Source organism: Eublepharis macularius, chromosome 19 (assembly GCF_028583425.1).
Source record: "Eublepharis macularius isolate TG4126 chromosome 19, MPM_Emac_v1.0, whole genome shotgun sequence".
NCBI lineage: Eukaryota > Metazoa > Chordata > Lepidosauria > Squamata > Eublepharidae > Eublepharis > Eublepharis macularius.
In genome coordinates, this window is record NC_072808.1 from 7,768,698 (window position 1) to 7,788,058 (window position 19,361).

Here is a 19,361-nt window from a genome sequence, read left to right on the forward strand (position 1 = left end):
GATCAGTGCCTTGTGACAGAAAGAAAATTAAGCCCTTCAGTAAGCCTAAGTAACCTTGAGGCATTTTCCCAGACTCAGGGATGCAGAACCTCTTTTGGCTCTCTGAAATCGTCCCTGATAACTACTAGTTTGGCTCTGCTGATAGAGGAAGGAAGCGAAGTAACTAACAAGCTAGAGATTGTCTGTATCATCATAATGTGAAGGCGCACAGACTTTTCTCGTACGCATTCCTAATGCTAAATGCTTGGTCTTCTGTATACAAAGAACCAGCGTGTATGATTCCCGAGCCCGTGAAAGATGGAGACAAATAGAAGAGCAGAAAGCTTTGGCGTTGCAGCTGCAGAGCCAGGTGAGAAACTAGCATGTCAGTTTCTTAAATTAACGTCGGATTTTAAACTAAGCTGGGGGGTGGTTGCCCTGTTTTCCAGGTTCCCTGCTTTGCTAGAAGAATGGCCGGTGTAACTACAGGCCACAAGCAAAGAGAGAACACTGTTGCTACCAGGCTGCCTTGGTTTGAGTTTTAATAAATACTGAACTGCAAACTGAAAATGAAGAAAGGGACAGAATCTGATCCAAATCCAGTGAAAGTCACAGGATTTCAACGCTTGAGTTTTTCACTCGAGTTACGTTTTTGACGCTAATTAAATCTTAACGGCTGAATCTGTTTGTCCATCACTATCCCAAAGTGAGAAAGCCAGGCTGTAAAATTAAATCTGGCTATTTTATGAATGTCCCTTACAGAGACTGCAGAAACAGGAGCTTTCTATACCTGATTCAGTAGATCTACACCTACGAGTACCTCTTGAAAAGGAGATTCCTATCACAGTTGTCCCGGAAGAGCCAAAGACGGCTGATGGCGAAGAGGAGTTCCCTGAAATCACTGAAGTGAGTCTTGTGTTGACGCCGACAGGCTCTAAGGTCTTACTAAAAAAGCAGCGTTCTCAAAGCAGAAAACTAGATTTTGCTGGCCATGACTGTAGCATTGCCGTCTCCCTGATACGCTAGCTTTATGCATGCAGGAATTGTTTTTCATGAAAGAACGCTTAAAACAATCAACTTCTCACTGGATGTTCTTGCCAAAAATCTCATATCTCTATCCTGCAAATTTCCTAGGGTTGGTTTGTTTTATACTCCACTTTTCTCCATTGTGGGAACTCAAAGTGGCTTACAACTTTCTTCCCTTCTCCGTTTTATCCTCATAACAACCCCATGAGGTAGGTTAGGCTGTGACTGGTCCAAAGTCAGCCAGTTAAGCTTCCATGGCAAAGTGGGAATTCGAACCCGGCTCTCCCAGATCCTGGTGCAACACTTTAGTCACTTCGCCATGCGTACCGTTTTATTCCGAGATCCCACAGCGGTTGGTGTCTGAGGACTCTCTCCGTTCTGTCATTGTTCTGCCATTGTTGGGAAACTCTAAAGTTAGACTGTTTGTATAGGCCAGGGGTGGCCAAACTGCGGCTCGGGAGCCACATGTGGCTCTTCTAGACATATTGTGCAGCTCCTGGAGGTCTCTGAGTATTGCCGTGGCCATACATTTTATTTTAGTTTAGTTTATTTCCCTCCCTCCCTTCTTTCCTTCTTTCTTTCCATGTCTTTCCCTCCCTTTTCCTTTTTCCTTTCCTTCCTTCTTTCTTTCCATGTCTTTCATATTTTCAATAAAAATGTTGGGGTTGCCAGGTCTGACTCAGAAAATACCTGGGGACTTTGGGGGTGAAGCCTAGCAAGGAGATGACATCACTTTTGTGATGTCACTTCCAAGTCAAAGGTCAGGTGATGGTTCTTCTCAAGCTCCACCCCTTCTGATGATGTCACTTCCAGCATTCGGCACCAAAACCCCACCCCTTCCTGTGATGTCACTTTCAGGACACTCCCCCAAACCCGCCTCTTCACCTGAAGTCACTTCAATGCATCCTGTCTTGCGGCTCTCAAGCATCTGACGTTTATTCTATGTAGCTCTTACATTAAGCAAGTTTGGCCACCCCTGGTATAGGCCTTTTGCTGATCGCAAAAAAAAATCCCAGGAATGGTGTGAGGGAGGAATGAGAGGTCTGCAGTGGGTGAGGGGAATGGTAAAAATGCCCCCTCCCGTTTGCAGAAATCTTCTGCAAGATCCAACCCGCTGTCTTATTCCCCAGCAGCTCTTCTGCCCACACTTCCTGCGTTATGGAGATGCCTGTCCAGAGCAGCTCAAAGTTGAAACATCTTTCACTGCCTCCTGCTTGCAGACTCCCTAACCGATAAATCCAGCACTTGTCAAGGCAAGCCAGGATTGGAGTGATAGTCTGTGAGCCCAATCACATACTCATCATGGTTGAAATAAGCCAATTTTTTTTTGCACTGTAACTGAGCATACGTTAAGATATGAGGACCACTATTCCAAATTCAGCACTACTGTCTGCATTCTGGAGCTATTCTTCCTTGCAATGAGGTTTTCACCAGCATCTTTAACTCGTGGTTTGATTTTGAGCTGGGGTTATGGACAGTCTTCAGCTCCAATGATAGCTGTTTCATCCTTTTTATTTTTTTTAGGAGATGGAGAGGGAAATAAAGAGCGTGTTACGAAATGGGAACCCCGATGAGGTGCTGAGCGAAGCCTTCCGGTTAACAATAACGAGGAAAGACATCCACACCCTGAACAACCTCAACTGGCTCAATGACGAGGTAACCGCGTTCGCTGTGTAACCATCATTCTGTGCCTAAACACCGTTTTTGTATTCTGTAACTGTTTAATCGTTGTATAAAACCTCAGCAAAGCAGTAGGAGCCAGTTCACGTAGCCCCCAAATCCTCTTTGCACATAGGGTTGAAAATCCTACTTCTGCAGCCAAAGCTGTAGTTCCTATTTCTGCGACACGGCGGGTTCAAGTTCGTAACCTTCATACCTTTGCAGCTCACTGGTAGAGCATCTGCTTTGAATGAGAAGGTGCCAGGTCCAGTCGCTGGCATCTCCAATTTAAAAAGCATCAGGTAGTAGTTGATGGGAAAGACCTCTGCCTAAGACCCTGAAGAGTTGCTACCAGTCAGAGTGGACAGTACATACACCTTGATAGACCAGTGGTCTGACTTGGTAGAAGGCAGCTTCATGAGTCAAATCCAAGACTTTGGCTTTAGTAGCTATTAATGCCGTACCAGCCCTTATCTTGGTTCACTTGCCCTTTCTTCCTGGCTCTTGTCAAAATTGCCTGACATGTTTTAAATTCTTAAAACTTTGCAAATCAAATACATGCATAACGTTTAGAGCATTTAAAAGTTTACCTGGCGCTCACAGCTCTTAAATTAACGCTTAAGTAACATTATATTAATGTCTGGTTTTGTTAGAAGAGACGTTTGGCATAGCCGGTAATGCGGAACCCCAGCCTCAGCGCAATTGTTCAAACAAATATTCTTCTGTGGTTGTTGTGGGTTTTCCGGGCTGTATTGCCGTGGTCTTGGCATTGTAGTTCCTGACGTTTCGCCAGCAGCTGTGGCTGGCATCTTCAGAGGTGTAGCACCAAAAGACAGAGATCTCTCAGTGTCACAGTGTGGAAAAGATGTAGGTCATTTGTATCTACTCAGGAGGGGTGGGGTTGAGCTGAGTCATCCTGTAAGAGTTTCCCAGGGTGTGGAATGCTAATGGCGGGAGGCTTCACTGTATCCTGAGGAGGTTCTTTTGCATATGGATTGGTACTTGATGTGCTAATCTTCTCTGCAGGGCTATTGTCGGGGATAGAATGTTTTGTTAGCCTGGTGTTTTTCAGAACTGGCAACCATGCTCGGTTCATTCTTAAGGTTTCTTCTTTCCTGTTGAAGTTTTGCTTATGCTTGTGAATTTCAATGGCTTCCCTGTGCAGTCTGACAAAGTAGTTGGAAGTGTTGTCCAGTATTTTGGTGTCCTGGAATAAGATACTGTGCCCTGTTTGAGTTAGGCTATGTTCAGCCACTGCTGATTTTTCAGGCTGTCCAAGTCTGCAGTGTCTTTCATGTTCTTTTATTCTTGTCTGGATGCTACGCTTTGTGGTCCCGATGTAAACTTGTCCACAGCTGCAGGGTATACGGTATACTCCTGCAGAGGTATTCTTCTATGCATGCAAAAGGACAGTTGGAAAATTTACTAGTTCCCTCCCAACGGTCTACCAATAACTGTATTTTCCTCCCTCTCAGATCATCAATTTCTACATGAATATGCTGATGGAAAGAAGTAAACTGAAAGGGTTTCCTGCTGTTCACGCATTTAACACATTTTTCTTCACCAAGTTAAAAACTGCCAGTTACCAAGCTGTAAAACGTTGGACTAAAAAAGTGGACATATTCTCTGTAGATATCTTGTTGGTGCCTATTCACCTTGGTGTCCATTGGTGCTTAGCAGTGAGTATGTTTTTTGAAATAGATATATATATATATATATTTGTTGAAGCATTTGTCTCCCACTTCTTCACTGCAGAAAATGACTTACGAAGATAACAAAACCTATACCCACATCAGAAATAAAAGTCACAGTTAAAATACGTGAAGCCTAAAATAAGACTGTAACAATGGATAGACTCCGAACCAAACTATTTGGTCTGGAATTAATCTTATTGTTTTGCATATTGCTTGACTTCGAATCTAAAGTATTCCCAAACTTTAGGAGAGAGAAGATGCAATTAGCGGGGGAGAGGGAGGATGCAAAGAGGATGCAAAGGAATGTTTTGGTTGCTTCCTCCCTCTCCCCCCCAATTGCATCTTCTCTCTCCTCCCCTCCTCCCCCCTCCTCTTCTATATTTGACCAGTTTCTGTACCATGCATCTGACGAAGAGAACTTGATTCTCGAAAGCTTATGCTACAATAAAATTGGTTAGTTTTAAAGGTGCTACTGGACTCTTTTTGAGAGTGTAGTGAGGTTGTCAAGGAAAAAAGAGTTTTTGACACAGATGTAATTGACAGAAAGCCCTTCCTGACCACAGCACTTGTTGGTTTTTCAAACAAAAAGGTGAATCCGGGAACACTCCAGGCTGGCCTCATGCCCAGGCCAAGAGAGTTAAACTCCTTCTGTCCTAGGCCTGTGATTCTTAACATGGGCCATCTGCAGAATTTATAGGTGGGCATTCTAGACTTTAGGCAGACTCTTCTCCCGGCTACCCATGGCTACTGATAGTCAGTAGATGATAATTCTTTTACACTGTTCACCCGTCCCTGAGGATGAAGTCCAAGGTTCTAGATTTCTTCTTCAGACCTTTAAAAATGGTATACAGCAAGTAAAAATCAAGCCTAATGTTAAGAAGTTGTCTGGGCGTCACTGTAAGCATCCCATTGAATGTATGCCTGAGATACATGTATCATATGCATATATCATAGAAACGCTTATATTGGGGTGGCCAAACTGCGGCTTGGGAGCCACATGTGGCTCTTTTAGACATATTATGCTCCACCCCTTCCAATGATGTCACTTCCAGCATACTGCACCAAAACCCCATCCCTTCCTGTGATGTCACTTTCAGGACACTCCTCCAGTCCCGCCTCTTCATCTGAAGTCACTTAAATGCATCCTGTCTTGCGGCTCTCAAACATCTGATGTTTATTCTGTGTGGCTCTTACATTAAGCAAGTTTGGCCACCCCTGGCTTATATAAAGAAGCAAAATCCAAAAACAAGCCATAGAACAACTTTTATTAAAACCCAGCGAAATAACATGGTGTGAGTTCTCACGAATACTTTTTTAGGTTGGATATGGGGTAGGGGGTCTTAAGGCCTTATTATCAGCATCTGTTGTAGAATGTTTAGCTGGCTCAGTGGATACTAGGTGTGGCTGGCTGGTAACAGGTTGCACTCTTGGTATGCTCAGAAGAAGTGAAAAACAGAAGCCATGCAGTAGAAAAATATATCAACAAAGAGATAATCAAGTGCATTTTTCAGGCCAAACAGGGCACAGGTCCATTCAAAGTGCGAGTGCTTAAGTATAATGTAGAGAAAAACACATGAGTAGATGCCTTAATGATACGTTCTTTCTGTCTTAGGTCATAGACTTCAGGAAAAAAACGATTACGTACTTTGATTCAATGGGTGGAATGAACAGTGAAGCTTGCAAGATATTGTTGTGAGTATTGCAGGATATTTTATATAGGGTCTTAAGGGTAGAAGGCACCTTACAAGCCATTTATGCCTAAAACCCATGCATTCAGGCTTCCTAATTGGAGAGACTAAGAGCACAGAGTGATAAGAAAATGGGGCTCTGGCTGTCCTAACATGTAGAGAGATCTTGATTTCCAAGACATTCCCCCAAAAAAGTCAGTAAAAATAAGTGGGCTGTGGTAAGCTCAGAGGACTCGGGTCCCTCCTTAACCTTAGGAGGGACCCCATAAAAATATAATCACTTCTTGTCTTTAGGCCTGTTAGTTTCGTAGAGTGATCACTTACTGCTCTAGGATGGCCCTTCACAAAGGCAGCTTGTTGTGGTAGACAGAGACAAAAATTTCTGCTATCTAACTGCATGCTATCTGACTGAGGCTATTGTACTTTGGTCACATTATGAGAAGACAGGATTCTCTGGAAAAGTCAATAATGCTAGGAAAAGCAAAAGGCAGTAGGAAAAGAGGAAGACCTAAAACGAGATGGCTGGACTCAATAAAAGATGCCACGTCCTCCAGTTTGCTGGATCTGAGCAAGTCTGTTAATTATAGGACGTTTTGGAGGTCTTTCCTTCATGGGGTCGCCATAGGTCAGGGGAAACTTGATGGCACATAACACACACCCAACTGCATGCTCAACCTGCGTAAAGACTAGAGAATCTTACTGCACTACAGATCTGCATTTTGTGGCTTGGCAGAGCGAATGCAAATTTCAGAGGTGGTCACAGTAGTGTAGTTCTCACATGACGTGGCTGAACTGGAATACGGGTGGCTGTAAAATATACCAGGTAGAAGAACACACAAGAAAACATCCATGGCCTAAGTGCACTTAGTGTGCAGATAATGAACTCATGCCCCTTTGCTGCAGCCCCAGCAAAATTTACCTGGTTGAAAACTACTTAATCCACTCCGTTGAGCGCAGAGCCTTCCCCTAAGTGCAGAAATTTCATCTCAGAGGAAGATTTCCTTGTACTGGTGCATGGTAGGATCCAGCTTGCCATTCCTGGGCTGTTCTAAAAAATTCTTTTAGGAAGCCTCCTGTACTGTGAAGGGCTAATGTGCCAGTCCTCCTTTTCAATGTACTGGTTTTCGCTTCCTCTGTTTTGAAATAGGAGGGACCCTATGTTGCTATCAACCTTCTCAAACATTTGCCACCATCAGCATGAAGGGTATTGGCTTGAAGCTCAGCACTCTAAAGCACGCTCGCTAGAGAATGAGCTCCACTAGTGGCTGTCACAAAGGTCCATGGGGTTGGACATTTGAGTTTCTGTCTCTGCCCTGGAAGTAGCAAAATGGACCTCTGAGCATAATAAGGGCGTCAACATTTCAAGGCTTGTTTTCCATCTGGAAAGAGTGCCGTGTAATCTATAGAAGCAAAGCAGAAGCAAGGCGTAGGGCCCGAGCTTCAGTTTTACACACAACTTGGACTGAGCCCACGCGGCTTCTAGATGATACTCGGCAGGTGGTGTAGCGGCTAAAGTGTCGGACCAGGATCTGGGGGTACCTGGGTTCGAATCCCCATTCTGCCATGGAATCTCGGTGGGTGAACTTCGGCCAGTCATACCCTCTTGGCCTAACCTACCTTATGGGGTTGTGCTAAAGATAACATGGAAGAGAGGAGAATAGTGTAAGTCATTTTGGATTCCCATTGGAGAACCGGGCAGGGTATAAATGTAGATAATAATTAAAATGAAGATGTTCAGGAGTACATCACCTCAAGCTCCAAGAAAACTAACAAATACCCATTTCCAAAAATTCATGCGCCATTCAGTGGTGACTTTATCATTGGGTTCTCAGTGCTGTGTCAGAACATTGCCAAAATTTTGGTGGGGTTTTTTTGGTGGTTAATTCAGAAACATTAAGATGGAGTGTCAGGTGGATAAAGTGTTCCAGATGTTACAGGTTTGGGATGTCTTAGTGTTTTTTGCATTGAGTGTGTCCCGGTTTTCTTGTCAGCTTCCCTGGAAAAGCTAGCTAGTGCCTCTTTATCTTAAACTCCCCATAAAATGCATCATAAAGGTTCTGCCTTAAGCACGAGTAGGGATATGCTTATGTTGCTATGAGATGCTGGTGCAGAAGTCCGAGTTCAGTGATTTTGGTAAGTCACATTATTATTTTAACACATATCACAATTCCAAATAAAACAAAAGGTATCCATATGATAAAATGTATCGTAATGCCCACAAACTACATAGTGCGCTTAAAATAGTCCAAATCGATATGCAACCCCCCCCCCCCCAATTAAAACAGGATTGATAACAAGAGAGGTCAATTTACAGTGAACTCATTTGCTATACAGCAAATAACTTAGAAGAAGCCAAATAACCAGTTTTAACTATTGGACTTTGCAATAGCATATATTACAAAAAATGAATTGGAGGAAACTTTATTAGCAGCTGCTAATGCTAACTGTGCATGTTATAAATGACTGATTTGCAGCAGAGTCAAGAATGAGGAGAAAGCAACTCCGTTCAGGACACATTTAACTTATTTACATTTGTTCCCTTCCCGTTGACTCTAAATATGGCGTACGGACATAGAGTTTGGCTTCTAATAACAGTGAATGGGGGAAAGCATTGTTCCCATCAGATGACGCATCTGACAAAGAGAACTGTGATTCTCCAAAGCTTATGCTACAGTAAAGTTGGTTAGTCTTAAAGGTGCTACTGGACTCTTTTCGTTTGAGCTACCTAAGGGAGGGTTAATGACTTGCCAATATTTTAGGTACGCACAGGAGAAGATTTTTTTAATCAGTAGAAGGCTTTGTAAACTAATTATTGGAATAGTTTAGCTGTGGGTGTTACGGCTCTTCTGCCACTTGTGCTAGTTCACGTTGATATATGTTCTCTGAAGCAAGTTGACCAGTCCAGCCATTAGGGTTTTTTTTATATACTGTTCCTGTCCCGCTTGTCATCCACAGTGGTTCTCAAAAGTTACGGGAACAATGCCAAGGTATAAGGAAGGCCAAAGCAGATCCAGATTTAGCCTCGGGATATCTGTTGCAGCTGGTTGGCAGCGTGGTTAGAATTAGGACACCTGCAGGTTTGGCTGGGTGGCTAGGGCCACAGGCAAGGACTCCGGGCTTTCAGCTCATGGTTGCCGCCCTTCCTGTAATCGCTTTTCCCTTTCTATTTCCTTTCAGGAGGCTTTAATTGGTTGAATGCAGTGGGAGGATCACACCGGGAAGAGGGGACGGAGGTCCTATTCATGGTTAGTGACCCTTTCATGCTTTCAATCTTTAGAGCTTCCTGATTTTGGTGAGTTTGGAATGATTTGTCTGCCCCCTTTTTAGAAAAGGGAACGATTTATGGGGTTGCCGTAAATCTCACAGCTTGCTTTGTTTATTTTTTTAAAAAATTCATCTCTTTCTTCTGAAAAACCATTGATGCAAAGTCGAAATGGCGTTCATCTTGAATACTGAAAAAGTTTCAGGGAGCAAGTGTTGGGAAGGGTCTTTCTCTGCCTGAGACCCACTGCAGGTCCCAAGTAGATCATTGTGAGCTAGAGGAACTGGTGGCCTAGCTTTGTGCAAGGCAGCTTGTTGTGTTTGTATCTTTGCCTTCTTTGTGGCACTTCCCGCCGTGGTATGTTGGAATACGACGTGTACCTGGTTATGTGGAAGCAGGGCTTTTTTTCTGGGAAAAAGGTGGTGAAACTCAGTGGGTTGCCCTCGGAGAAAATGGTCACATGGCTGGTGGCCCCGCCCCCTGATCTCCAGACAGAGGGGAGTTGAGATTGCCCAATGCGCCTCTGTCTGGAGATCAGGGGGCGGGGCCACCAGCCATGTGACCATTTTCAAGAGGTTCCGGAACTCCGTTCCACCGCGTTCCAGCTGAAAAAAAGCCCTGTGTGGAAGCTAGATAGAAAATAACAGCCCCCAGTTAATATTTACCCTGAAGCCTTTCCCAGAGAAGGTGCTGAAATCCTGCCTCTGAAGGGAGGTCGATTTCTCATTGATATGCCAGCAAACTCTGGCTCCTTGGAAGCCCCTGATTGGGACCCAGCCTTGTTGATTATGTACCTCCCTCCCTTCCCTTCCAAATGTTCAGCCTGGTTTGGATGATGGGGGGCACCAAAGCAAACCTGTAGGCAAATCGTGTAAGTCTAGCCAGTTCAGTATTAGTTGAGTGGGAGCTGCTTCAGGCATTACAAGAACCAGCCGGTTCACTTTTCTTCCCTGTGTTTCACCTCTGACCTGAGAAGGAAGGAGCGGGGACAGTTTTGCAGAGAAGTTCCATTGCTTTGGCAAGTGGACAGTGTGTTCCGTATGGAACTTTGGGAGCAGGGGGCGGTATACTGCCATACTCTGTGCTCACAACTAGACTTGCTCCTAGATGTTCTCTTTATTTGTGAGGAGGGGCGATTCCGCACGTCCCAGCATAACTCTATACTCATGCAATGAGGGTGTCTTCCTGGCATGATTTATGAAGTCATCGCGCCACGATGCCGCTCTCGAGGCGTGATGACGTCAGAAATCGCGCCAGGAAGACGCCCTCGTTGCGTGAGTGTAGCGCTATGCTGGAACGTGTGGAATTGCTGGAGAAAACTCTGGAGTTGCTGTAACTGAAGACTTGGCTTTACTATATAATCTTCCTTCCTGTGTATATTAATCTGTTTTACTCAGCTCCCTGTGTAGTATGTATTTTATTGTTTAAAAACAGAGCTCTGGATCCCAAGATCCTACGGTAGGCCAGCTGAACAGTTCGTGCCTGTCTGGTGGGTTGTTAAGTCCCTTTTTTTTTTCATCAACAGATTTTTTTTCAAAGTGGTTTGCTCTAGGGAGTTGAGAGATGCAGTATCTGCTTCTCAGAAAACACAGTCCAAAGGGCTCTTGGGTATATGGGACTGGTGGTATGGCTTTTTCAGAAAAGCCCAACCCAGTTTGACCTCTTGGTTGACTTCAGTGACAATCTGATTACAATAGTGGAATCTTGTAGTGTGTCACGGGAAGAAATAGTTACAAGCGTACAAGCCCTGTGTGGAAGTATTGTTGAAATGTATCCTGATATCCATGTTGCCGTGAGTCAACTGCAAAAATTACCTGAAAACTGCACAACGTGTAAATAAAGCATTTGTTTATCAGAGGTGTACCAGGCTGAATTGGTTATATTTCTTTGGAGTAAGGTAGGGGCTTGGGTGGGGGGTGGATTATGTCCGGAAATAGGTCTTCCAGCCAGCAGTATGTGTACCAGCAGAAGTTGAATGGTTGCTTTAGAAGTGTGGCGCAACATTTTCGCATCAAACCATTGGAACTGGTTTATTGCCAAGTAAATGCCTCTGTTGCTTTTGAGTTTTTAGAAAGATTTACAGTGCAACCCTATGCAGAGTTACTCTAGTCTAAGTCCATTGAAGTCAATGAGTTTAGACTGGAGTATCTCTGCACAGGATTTTACCATTAGCTTAGCTAGCTGCTGTTCAGCTGGTTTGTGTACCAGTATCCAGAAGATATACTATGGGGAAAAGGGCCTGTCTGGCCCCCTCAAGAATCAGAGCATCACAGTAGAAACATAGAACTGGAAGGTACCTGAAAGGTCATCTAGTCCAACCCCCTGCACAACACAGGCAGTTCACAGCTAGTTCCCCCCATTCCCACCGCAGTGACCCCTGTTCTAAGCCCAGATAAAGGCCAAAAAACCTCTAGGATCCTGACCAGTCTGGCCTGGAGGAAAGTTATTCCCTGACCCCAAAGTGGATTTTCTAGAACCGCATTTTTTTAGGTAAAGCTGTAGAGGAGCAGGGGTTACAGAAAACTGTAGAAAATAGGCTATTTGGTAATTTGTAATCTATGAAGTATAGCATTGGATTAAAGAATTGTAACCTGTGAAAAAGAGCATTGGAGTTATGTGTGTTGTGGAGTGATAATGTGTTTATATGTTTCTTTTTAATTTGCTTTAAATGCTTTATATATTTGTATTTTAATTGTCTTATGGTCGCAGTGTTTTAATGTTCGTTGCATTGGGAATCCTGATTGGGTAGGGGAAGCAGCATGTTTTGAATCTATATATATGTATTCACACCCTGTTAAACCTAGATGGAGATTAATTGCTCCAAGTGGATTATTTCTTACCTCTAGCTTCTGCTTTAGAGTAAACACAACAGATACTCCTTGGCACAATGGAACCTTTGTATTCAAGCCCTGAGATTGCTCTTAATCACCATATCACTTTCTTGGAAGTTGATAAATTCTTCTTGAAAACAAAACCCTTGTGCTGTGTGTGCACTCCTGCACAACTAGCCAAGTCTGTACAGGAGGAATATTAGCCCAGGGTTCTCCTTGCTGTATCTCTCTCCCCACCACCACCCCGTTAAATGCAGTCCTATGCAGTTACCCAAGTCTAAACGCACTGAAATTCTTGGGCTTAGACTGGAATAACTCTGTACAGGACTGTACTATCCATCTGCTTTGTGACCTACCAGTTGGAGAATCAGTGGTGCAGATGTGGCCTTTGATTATTTATTTAAAATATTTATATACCGCCTGTCCACTCAAAAATCAGGTTCCCAAGGCAGCAAACAACAGATAATTAAAATATGAAAATTACATTTAAAATACATATACACATATCAACATGTAAAGACACGTATGGAGCCAGGGAAGAGGGCCAGTAAGAGGTTACTGGAAGTATGCCAAACAAAACTGAAAAGTCTTCACCCCATTGGCGGAAGACGACGACAGAGGGAGACAGGCGAATCTCCTTGTGGAGGGAGTTCCAAAGATTATGCAGGAAGGAAGTTGAATCTGATCTGAGAACGTGTATGTGCAGGGGACAGAACTGAACAGAAATTCTTGACAGAATTCAGTTTGCAGGAAGCCTTGTAGCCAGAGAGCCCACTTGTTCTTATCAGTCAACCTCTTATCAGGAGATTCCCATTATATTTTTTTGGTGACTTTCAACCTTCTGTGATGGATGTTTTGAAGCTGAGCTCAACTATTAAACTGGGCTGTGCAGACGCATTTCTGAAATTAAGAGAGTTCTTAGAAATAATTAACTTAATTGTTGCTTACTTGCTAAACTTCCCCCCCCCCCTCATTGTTTCCTAACTTCTGCAGGCAGTACCTAAAGCAAGAAAGCCTGGACAAAAAGCGAAAGGAATTTGATACCAATGGCTGGATGCTGCTGAGTAAAAGAAGCCAGGTACGTTGACCTTATCTGGCCAGCTGCATGAAGAGGGTCCAAAATAACGTCTGATTTATTGCAGCCTACATGCGCATCCTTGCTTTTAAGGGAAATGAGGAAAGCCCCTTTTCTTCCCAATTGCCCATCTCTGTGCAGCTGTTTGGGCCTGTATGTACCATGATTGACAGTTTGAAAGAACTGTGTGTCTTAGATCTGGCTGACAGCGTAGCTTGTGATTTGAAACTCCATGTTATACTGACGCTTCCGAGAGCCCGAATCAACAGATTGTTTCAATGGCTGCTACAAGCACTAGCAACTGGAGCGTCTTCTTCCCATTCCCTCTTTGCAGACAGAGCTTACCGTTAATGTTTGTCTACTTGCCTGCACGCAGCACCTTCTTGCTTTTGGCAGAGAAGAAAAGGAGGAAGCGCTTGCCTGCAGTAGGAGGAGAAGAGAAAAGTAGCCCATGACAGAATAATATATGAAACAGCTAGGAATGACTATTGAAGTAGAAGTAGCGAGGCACTACTGGAGGGCAAGTGGGTGGTAGTTTTCTCTTTGCCTAAAATGTGGCACCTGTAGCAGCTGTTGGAACTGATAGTGGGTACCAGCACTTGGAGGCTTCTGTACATGTGAAGCCTGTCACATGCCTCTTATTCTATATCTTTTCTTGTTATTGCCAGTCTAGCCATCTTCTTGACCAGAATGATACTAGGTCGTTTGTTCCCATTCGTTCAGAAGACTTGCTCTTTCATATTGCCCCTATTCCAAGAATTTGGAGGGGCTTCTTTGGGTTTCTTAAACCTTTCATTACTTGGAGCCGTTTATAGCACAAGTATTTGATTAAAGTTAACATGAGGTTTTTGTCATCTAAACAGAGAAAGTTGGGTTTGTTTGTCTTTAAAGGAGATCCCTCAACAGATGAACGGCAGCGACTGTGGGATGTTTGCTTGCAAATATGCTGACTACATTACCAAAGACAAACCAATCAGCTTCACTCAGGTGAGCTGGCCCACTGGGGTGGTGACTGGTGAATCAGGATAATACCTTTGCAGTAGTGCCTTTCTGACTTTAATTGGAATTGTAGTTAAAGCATCAAGGAAACACCAACTCTGTACCCAAGAAAGGAGAGTCTGGTTAAAGGCATTTCCATAGATCTGGTTATGTTGTACAACTCTAGTTCCAAGATGTTGATTTTTCAAGCAGTTTTCTAAGCAAAACCAGTAAGAATTAAGAAGATTACAAATGCTTCTACTATAAGACTGCGTAGTAAGGATTGACTTTTTGTTTTGTTTTGTTAAAGATACTTATACCTCCTTTCCTACTCTCAAAGCAGTTGCTCAGTAAGATTTATCAAACAGGATAAAAACAAGGCAGCATAAAATAGCACATTTTTGTAATAGACCATAAACATCACCAAATTGCAGGGTAGGCAAAATTCACCAAACACCAACTGAAATGAACGCTTTTTGCAGTCTTTACAGAAAGACAGAAGATATGTATGTGCCTTTCTGCACTGTATCAGGGAAGTTGTTATAGAATGAAGAAGCAGCCATCCAGAGAGCTCCATTCTTGCCAGAATTGGATCTTACCAGGGCAAATCAGTGGAATTGCTAGTGGGGCCAGCTGTCCTGGTCATAGTTGGTGAATTGGTACATATGGGGCACCATGGCCAGGCTAAAACGAACGCCCTGAACTTAATCTGGATGCAATTCAGTAAGCAGTGTAACTGGCTCAGAACAGGCTGTGTATGCGTATGCTGCCCAACTGCACATGGAGAATCAGATGTGTTTCTCCAGAAGTGGGGGAAGTGCTCCTAGGGCTCTTCACCTGATCTGATAAGGTAAGCTCCACTCCATTCACTAGACTTCCCAATGACTTGGCATCCCATGTATTCTCAAGATTTTTTTTAAAAAACGACAAAACGATTAGAGGGATACCCCTTTAATTTCTGTAGTGTGATGTAAGTGGTTCAAAACAAATGATTGAGCAATGTCAGAGACTATTGAGAGATCTAACAGAATCTGCAGGGAAAGTTTTCCTTTATCCATCTAGTTGTGCCTCTATGGCAGGACCCTTAAGCCTGTTCTTAAGCAGTCAGAATAGGCTTGATGATCCTGTCAGAGATGGGCACGAACCAGAAGAATAAAAGAACCATGCGGTTCGTGGTTCATCACATTTCACGAATTTTCACAGATCTGCCCCGGTTCGCAAACCAGCTTGTTTGGTTCGTGAAAACGTCACCTCCAGGCCAGCAAATCACCACTTCTGGGTCAGCAGAAGGTCTGCAGAAATCCCAACCCCCATGGCCTAGGAAACTGATTGATTGGCACCAGGCTGTCTGCAGTGACGAACTGAAAAATGAACCAAACGAACCGCCCTAAAGTTCATGGCGGTTTGTCAGAAATGGGCTCTGACGAATCACCGGTTCACGAACCACGAACTGGCCTGGTTCGTGCCAAACTTTCGTTCGTATTTCAGTTCATGCCCATCTCTACTGGCAAGCAAGTTGTATCTTGTAGAGCAAATGTAATTCTAAGAGCATAACCCACCCACCCCTTCGTCAGCACTTGCTTCTATGATATCAGAATCATTTTTTCAACTTTCTTGTCATCCTTTTGAACAGAGCAGTAATTTTTTTGTATGGGCACAAGCTATAGTGGTCTTGTATTTCAACAGTCTTAATCTGTTCTGTCGCTTTAGAGTCATTTCAAGTGTAACACGCCCAGAGACACACATACAGCTTTCATTGCACCAAGAGCCCGATTCCATTCTGTATAGAAATGATGCTGTCAATGGCATCTTGGTGCAGTTGAATTTTTGCTCTTAAAACTTTGCGCAAGTAATGGATGTGTAACAGTTGAGAATGTGGCGGGGCTGGAATTGCCAAATCAAAATTTTAACATAAAGGTCGAGGCCTTGACCTCTGTCAGTATGTTTCCCACTGTCCCAGCATGTGTTAAATTATGACACTGGCATCGGTTTCAGAAATGTTGATTTACTACTCTTCTTTTTTTTTTTTTAAAGCAACACATGCCTTATTTCCGGAAGCGGACGGTCTGGGAGATCCTCCACCGCAAACTGTTGTGATTTCATGTCAACCATCAGGACTCTTCAGAGACTGGAACAGGCCTCTTACCCTTCTCAGCCATCTCAGATACAAACTGCTTGGGATTCCCACTGGCACTTACCAGACCTTGTACAATAAATATCTGTGGATTTTTTTAAAAAATTCCATTTCATGGACCCGTGTGCTGTGAAACCCTTTCAGAGGCACACCTGCCTTTTTTTACATTTTGAAACCCTGTTTTTACAGATGCTGAGGAACGCGTCTTTTGACTTTTACAGAGTTCTCTCTTTTTACTTGTGTGCCCTTTTCAAAACCGCCGATTTGAGCAAAATTCTTTTAAGACCTGCCAAGCTTCAGTTTTCAGGTGGGGAGGGCACAAAAGCACTTGGGCGGTCGTATTGCTTCTGCCGTAATATCAACTAGTTTCACAGCATTCAGTAAAAACAGTGCCGCACATGACCTCTGCTGCAGCAGACACCAGCATTTTTTTCTGTAGCCTAAAGCATTACTTGTACATGTGTATTTAAACACTGATGTACGCATGTCTGGGGACCTGATTATCTGATGTTTCCCAAACACACACGCATGCTTTACATCCAACATGTCATGTGTTTGGCTGTGGATAGATCAAGTGGTTTCCCTACATTAATCATAAGACGTAGTTGTTCTTTAGTTTCTAAAGCCTGTGAGGACTAGGTGGGAAGAGGAGTGCTCGCTCATGGAAAGCTCTGATAGACTCACCAGCACACGAGAAATCCCTTGCTGCACTTTCCACTGTGGCATCTCCTTCCCTTTTTTCCTGATGTTCAAGCAAATAATCTTCCTAAAATTCAAGATCAGTTCTGTTCTAGTGGATTGTTGATTAACTCTTCTCTCTGGAAGCCCATGGCCGGCTGCCCTCGGAATGGTGAAATGTTTGCCTCCAGAGAAGCTTCTTCTTAGGCACCTCTCATAGGCAGAGGGTATGAATGGAATCTGACTGGGAGAAGAAGGCCAGAGCACTTGGGGGCCTTGCCTGGAGGCGGGGGGGGGGGTCAGCCCTATAAAAGCCAGCACGCACCCTTTTCCCTTTCCCGTTTTCTTGGCCTGTGAATGAAATCATAAGGAGAATCTGAAATAAAGACTGAATATTGCATTACATCCCAGGTACCGGACAGGGCCCGTATCCTGGGGTTTGCAAGCAAATGAAGCAGCTATAGGTTGACTGGATGCTTGACTGACAAAGGAGGTTGGTTGAGCATCGAGCTCTTTGTAGAATTTAGGTACAATATGACTTGTTTAAAGCTCTTTTTGTAATTATTGGTTACACTGTTTTTTATACCATAAATATATTTATAAGCCTTTCCCATTGGTGCAGTGAACAAATATATATATTGGCCTTTGCAGCTATTGTACGTACTGTATTAAATTCTCCATGTGGATCGGGAGCCTAACCTCCCCCCACCCTTTTTTTTGTTGTGGTTAGCCATAAATGGTGGAGCGAAGGGCCACTTCCTCCTTCTCCAAGCCTGCTTTTAATGGAGGCTCATCTGATGTCAACGGGACAGCATATAGAATCCGTCTAGGTTCTGTATGAAATGTATGTAAGTTGTGCTGCCAGTGGTAGCGTTGTGTGTACATATAACAGGCAGACATTTGATAGAGCCCAAGATGCCTCGATTCTCTTTCCGGCATATCTTTTCGTTTAACGAGAGAGAGAGAGAGACTCTTGCAGTAAGCACTCTCTCAGTCCATTGAGGTCAACAACGATAGAAGGATGTTACTCTGGTGAGAACATCATTGTCGGTCTCTCATGGACCTCACTAGAAAAAAGTAAATCTCATTGCCCCCTGTGCTGCAGACCATTGTATGTAACCCCCGTATGTAACCCCCGTGCAGCATACGGGTGTTGCACAGCCGCTGTGCTTAGCAATTGCTTCTGCCCTTGGTCAGCAAAGATAGGGTGCAGTCGGGAATTTGGGTCAGAAGGTTACGGGGCTGCTTATCAAGAACACACGACACACATTTACCTCTTGGTGTACCCTTTTTTAAAAATTCTAAAGAGTAAGTAAATGTCCACTTGTATTTTTGCCATCAGATAGGGAACATTTTATATATTCTGTACCTGTAAACAATAGTTTTGTACAATCTCCCCCTGGCCTTTCCCTCGACTGTGTTCTTCCTAAACAAGTTTGTATCTTTTTTGATCTGTCTGTGTGTTTTTATACCAGTCTCTTTGGTAACCTTTTTTCCTATGTTTTTTCTGCAAGTAATGATTTAAAAACCTGAAACTTTTTTTTTTTTTGGTAATGTGTTATTCTTAAATAAAAACAGCCGTTGAAAAAATGCTAAAGAATCTTAAGTTTGGTCTGCGCTGTCCACTCCCCACCCTTTTTTCACTATTGTGTCCTGGGAAGAGAACTCCGTGTTATAAAGAATGTAGGCCTGATTCTAAAAATGGCTTCCCTGTGTTGAGTTCGCCCCCTTTCCCTTTTGCCTTCTAATCTGATTTCGTTCCGGCAAGTGTTTTCTTGCCCGTGGTCTTTATCAGTGGCTTGCAGAGGTGGAAAAATAACATCCGCAGATGAGATATTCTAAAGCTTGTAGAAGGGGAGGGAAGGACTTGACAAGGAGTTGCTGTTTTTGACTGCAGCCTTCGAATACTTCTAAAGATGTAGTTCTGTCCTACAGTTGAATGCAGAAGAGGGAGAGACTGAACTAATCGGATTAATCAATTGCTTGCTTGGTTCTTCCCTTATAAATCTGTTGAAGTTGACTTGAAGATTCTCTAAGCTTGCTCCAGGCACACACATACCTTGGGTGTGGGTAGGGGGCAGCAGCTAACTTACGATGGCAGGTTCCTAGCCTAGCTTAGGCATGTATTCTTTCAAGAAAAAAAAATGAAGTGGGTCAAGCTTCAAGTTGCAGTATACGCTGCTATTGGGCTGCTATCTCCCTTTTCTGTAGCTGGACATACTTTTTAAATACGCTAAACTGTGAACAGAATAAAAGAAACTGTATGGGGAGGGAAAGGAATAAAGCCAAATCAATATAAAGTGCATCAAAAGTATCAAATTCCAAAGTTACTATGTATTTTCAGAAAGGAAACATAT

At 43.5% G+C, this 19,361-nt stretch overlaps 1 protein-coding gene across 1 annotated transcript in view; it reads left to right on the top strand.

Moving 5' to 3' along the window:
• SENP1 (SUMO specific peptidase 1) overlaps window positions 1–18,572 on the top strand; it is a 35,358-nt gene extending 16,786 nt beyond the window's left edge. The window contains exons 12-19 of the mRNA XM_055003133.1: window positions 265–349; window positions 742–885; window positions 2,530–2,661; window positions 4,140–4,343; window positions 5,971–6,050; window positions 13,133–13,217; window positions 14,106–14,201; window positions 16,227–18,572. Coding sequence (XP_054859108.1) covers window positions 265–349; window positions 742–885; window positions 2,530–2,661; window positions 4,140–4,343; window positions 5,971–6,050; window positions 13,133–13,217; window positions 14,106–14,201; window positions 16,227–16,289 — 889 coding nt within the window. The 3' untranslated portion in view covers window positions 16,290–18,572. The remainder of the gene's footprint in view (window positions 1–264; window positions 350–741; window positions 886–2,529; window positions 2,662–4,139; window positions 4,344–5,970; window positions 6,051–13,132; window positions 13,218–14,105; window positions 14,202–16,226) is intronic.
• The last annotated feature ends 789 nt before the right edge of the window (window positions 18,573–19,361 follow it).